This window comes from Ictalurus punctatus, chromosome 5 (assembly GCF_001660625.3).
Source record: "Ictalurus punctatus breed USDA103 chromosome 5, Coco_2.0, whole genome shotgun sequence".
Taxonomy (NCBI): domain Eukaryota; kingdom Metazoa; phylum Chordata; class Actinopteri; order Siluriformes; family Ictaluridae; genus Ictalurus; species Ictalurus punctatus.
Genome location: NC_030420.2, coordinates 35,155,817 through 35,160,816, shown reverse-complemented (window position 1 = coordinate 35,160,816; position 5,000 = coordinate 35,155,817). Strand labels below are relative to the sequence as shown.

Genomic DNA, 5,000 nt, shown 5'->3' with positions numbered 1-5,000 from the left:
TCATTTCTCCTGCTTGCTATGCACAGCTTGTGGCCATAGGTGAGGCATGGGACATAGATTGACCAGTAAAGAGAGATCTTTGTCCATGAAGAGACATGCTAGCTACAAATCTCCAACCTTGTCCACTGCCTACCGAATCTCCAGCGAAATCTCATCCACTCCTGCAGACTTGCCCCAGGAAGGTTTCTAACCACCATAGTAACCTCAGCCACACACATGGACTCTAAAATACCAGATATTTCTGGCACTACCTCCTGCAGGGAGATCATGTCCACTGGGTTAGGAAGTTCCTCAAAGTGCTTCTTCACTTTCGCTCAACAACATTCCCTGTAGAGTTCAGCACTCCCTCAGACTTGTTCAGCAGAGCTCTTGAGGTACCAAATGGTTTGCCAGAACTTTGAGGCCACATGAAAGTCTTTTTCTATGGCCTGTCCAGACTCCTCCTGCTTCTGTTTTTGCTGCAGCCCTTCTGGCTTTCTTATACCTCTCATCTGAATCATGAGAGTTCTCCATGAGCGTTCCTCAGAACTGTTTTATTTGTCACATACACAGTTATATACAGTATATAACTTGCAGTGAAATGAAAACTAAACTCCTGTAAATTGCTGGCTTCCCTCACCACAGGTGTCCACAAGTGCGTCCTAGATTAACCACCATGATAGGCACCGACAGCCTTCCTGCCTGGGTTTCTTAACTTGTCTCTACGATTGAGGACTTGGACATGGTCCATTCAGACTCAGTGTCCTCAACCTCACTCAGCACACTGGAGAAGAGAGAACTGAATTCGTCTCTCACTGAAGCTTCAGGACGACAGCCCTGCTCCTCTCCCTCTCTTTACCCAAGTGTCTACCTCAAGCCTGATGATACAATCACAAAACTGATCACTGACCTTTGATCATTGACCTGTCTGCTCTTGTACTAAGTGTTTGTTATCGACAATTTGTGGCTTGCACAGAAGTCTAATAACATTTTAACAATCAGGTTCTGATCCGGGAGGCTATTCCTCCCAACTACACCCCTCCAATCTCCATCATTCCAACATGAGCACTGAAGTTCTCCGGGAGCACTATGAATTCAGGAGGAGACTCCATCTCGAGCACCTGACCCACCTTTTCTAATTAGGCTGAATGATCTGAACTGCTATTTGTGTCAAGAGTTTTCTTTCCTGAGACTCGGAATCTCATGGAGGTATTCTTCACTGGGAAAAACTTCAACTGCCCTCAGCCTGGGACCGGTAAATGTTCCCACACTCACCTGAGGCTTATTTCCTGATCAAGAAGTTTGGTACCGGAGCCTGTTTTCTGTGGGGATGTAAAGCAGACTATAATCTAATCCATCCATCCATTCATTTTCTGCAGAACTTATCCTACACAAGGTCACCGGGAGCCTGGATCTTATCCCAGGGGCAGGAGGCTGGGGCCCCCTGGATGGGGTGCCAACCCATTGCAGGGCACAATCACACACATTCACACACTAGAGACTATTTGGAAATGCCAGTCAGCCTACAACACATGTCTTTGGACTCGGGGAGGAAACCCCATGGGGAGAGAAAACCCCTACACGCAGGACGGAGGTGGGGTTCGAAACCCCAACCCCGGAGGTGCAAGACAAATGTGCTAACCACTAAACCATCATGGCCCCTATAATCTAGTCCATACTAGTCCTTTCCATCTCATGCACTAGCTCATGCTCTTTCCCTGCTGGTAAACTGATATTCCACATTCCAGTAACCAGTCTCCATTTCAAAGGTCTAGTCCAACTAAGACTGTCTGTCACCTGCCTGCTTCCCAACTGGCATTACACTTGACCCCCATCCTTCATCTCACTGTGTGATCCCACAAGCTGGCTCCATGTCGCCATTTCCAGACCTGACTCCAATAACCCTAATCTGGGTGGGTACAGTTATTCTTATTCTTCTTCGTACCCTTCATGGGGGTGTTTAGAATAGCTCTATGTCGGACCTCGCCACTCAGATCTGCTCATCGAATGCGGCCCTGTTGGGAGCATTAACCTCCTGGTGACCTATCCCTGAGGTTCCCCAAAATACACTAGCCCACAGTTCACAAAGGAGGTGTTCATGACACACTGATAGAAAGGGTTTTAATCTCTTTAATCTCCTAAAGTTCTTTCTGAGTGGAATTAAAGGCCAATGAGGTCTCGTTTCAGGAGGGGATCAGACCCGGGGACACAACCAGCACTTTTTGTGGGACGCCGAACTACATTGCACCTGAAATCCTGCGAGGAGAAGATTACGGTACGCAATACATACAAATCACTCAACACACGCATGAGACCTGTCACTCACCTTAAACATTCAACAATATATTTTACATAATTACATTATAGCACATTGGTATAGATAGTAGTATAATAGTATAAATCTCTCTCTCTGTCTGCCTGTCTCTCTCTCCGCCTGTCTCTCTCTCCGCCTGTCTCTCTCTCCGCCTGTCTCTCTCTCCGCCTGTCTCTGTCTCAGGGTTCAGTGTGGACTGGTGGGCTCTTGGGGTGTTGATGTTTGAGATGATGGCTGGTAGATCTCCGTTCGACATTATGACTGACAATCCAGATATGAACACAGAAGAGTATCTTTTCCAGGGTGAGACACACACACACACACACACACACACACACACACACAGACAAAATGCATGACGTGCTTACATACCATACACTCTGTAGGTTATTATCTAGTACCTGCATGTTTGTAGTGTTTTCATTTGCATAAAGCACTAACTGTAGAACAGGAAGTCACAACTAAATATGGAAAGTATGTAAATATGGAATCTAATTAGTATTAAGCAGGAGCGTTAATGAGAACAGGAAGCTGTTACCATATAAGGGAAGTGGAGAGAAAAATGGACAGAGATACATGCAGAGTGTTTTGGCACGTGAGGAAAAATTCCTTCATCACACGCACAAAGACACACACACACACACACATACACACACACACACACGTACACACACATACACTCACACACACTCTACCCATGCTGACATGGTCATCTGCTGCTCTGTTTGTCCACCCCAACTGAGAGGGTAGCATGCTGTTGCACACACACACACACACACACACACACCTCTGTAACTTGCCTTGTAGCCATAACCATTCCTCACTCCTGCTATACAGTTCTCCCATATGCTGCAGTAGAGTACACACACACACACACACACACACACACACACACACACACACCTCTGTGTTCTAATCCTTCCAGACAGGGATTATAAAGAGAGTTGTCTATAATCTTTCTCCAAAAATGCAGAGAGACAGATTTTTATTTACACTGTTATAAAACAGACTGAAATAGTTCATTCAGTACAATAAAAATGTGTGTGTGTGTGTGTGTGTGTGTGTGTGTGTGTTAGAGCCTCCCACCTTCCTGCCTACAACACCACTGCAGCACTGACAGGAATGACTCACTATTTTTCTCTCTCTCTCTCTGTCTCTCTCTCTCTGTCTGTCTGTCTGACCGTCTCTCTATCCCTGTCTCTCTCTCTCTCTGTCTGTCTCTCTATCCCTGTCTCTCTCTCTGTCTGTCTGTCTCTCTATCCCTGTCTCTCTCTCTCTCTCTCTGTCTGTCTGTCTGTCTCTCTCTCTCACTCTGTCTCTCTCTCTGTCTCTCTCAGTGATTTTGGAGAAGCCGATCCGTATTCCTCGCTCGTTGTCAGTTAAAGCAGCGAGTGTGTTAAAAGGCTTTCTGAACAAGGTGAGAGAATGTTCTGTCCTTCACACACTCCTGCTCTGTGTTCTGTTAGAGATTAAACTTCATCTATCTTCTGCACTGTGTGTGTGTGTGTGTGTTATTCGTCCTCTAACCTTCATTAGCCTCACTTTGTGACATTTTTGGTCAACAGATACAGAGTTATTCCCAGAGTATTTACGTGAGGAAAGTTCCTCGTGTTCAGAGTCGGGTTACGCAGCTGCTTCAGATTTGTGACGTTGTTATCAGATTCATTTCTGCAAAATTTGGTTTAATTAAACAAAACGGCTTCCACACTCATTAATCAGCAGCTGATAGAATAGCACTTGATCCAGCGCATCCGCTTCTTTCACAGTGTTATTGTTTTATACCGAGCTCTGATAGATACTCGAGTGCAAATTCACGAGACACTAAATGGAGGTGATGATGCACTCTGCTGTAAAGAAAACGTGTTCACGGGTTGAAGGATCATCTGACCCAGCGCTCATCTGCTATGCTTACAGACAAAAGTTAACTTCATTCAGACTTTTATACATAAATAATTCACTCTATAGATAAGACATGTCTCTGATTGAGTCACGTCTCCTCCCATGTTGTCTGTTATGAATTTAATTTTGACCTCGAATGACATTCCAGTGTGTGTGTGTGTGTGTGTGTGTGTGTGTGTGTGTGTGTGTGTATTTACAGCCAGAACATACATTACAGCATGGCATATTGTGATTATATTAAACAGTCAGATGGTGGTGCTGGACTTAACACTGCTCCTCACTCCAGCCGAAATCACGCCAGAAACATGCGCGTAAGGTCGAGGTCAGAATCGAGTGCAATTTAGACACACCTCTGTTTAAGACAGACTCCGCCCCCGCACGTGTAACTCTCACGTAACTTCTGAATAGCCATTGAGTCTGTAGTTATGTCTGAGTTCTGAATACTGATTTGTGTCATTGTAGTATTAAATCCTCAGTGAATACGGAGCTGAGTGTAGATGTGTTTCTCACCTCAGCATCTCTTTTCATTTTGATGTTACAGTGTTTCGCTTTTTTCACGTCCATTTCTGACTCTCTACAACTCGGTGCGTTTTTAATCACATTGTTTGGTCTTCAGGACCCAAAGGAGCGACTGGGGTGCCAGGTTCAGACGGGATTCACAGATATTAAATCTCACACATTCTTCAGGAGCATCGACTGGGACCAGGTGAGAAGATCTTTAATCAGATTTATGATATTGAGGTTCTTTTACACCACCTTCTTTAGTGCATGAAGATGAGTGATAGCATGTGATGGAGAACGCGGGCGC

General features: G+C 45.2%; 1 protein-coding gene across 7 annotated transcripts in view; it reads left to right on the top strand.

Moving 5' to 3' along the window:
• Nucleotides 1-5,000, top strand: part of prkcz (protein kinase C, zeta) — a 56,432-nt gene that overhangs the window by 43,181 nt on the left and 8,251 nt on the right. For 5 of the 7 annotated variants that reach the window (XM_017467590.3, XM_017467589.3, XM_017467588.3 and 2 more), the window contains 4 exons: nt 2,167-2,254; nt 2,477-2,596; nt 3,631-3,710; nt 4,809-4,898. In XM_017467590.3, coding sequence (XP_017323079.1) covers nt 2,167-2,254; nt 2,477-2,596; nt 3,631-3,710; nt 4,809-4,898 — 378 coding nt within the window. Of the gene's footprint in view, nt 1-2,166; nt 2,255-2,476; nt 2,597-3,369; nt 3,604-3,630; nt 3,711-4,808; nt 4,899-5,000 lie in introns of those variants that run through there. The other 2 variants (XM_017467593.3, XM_017467594.3) reach the window with 2 other exon arrangements.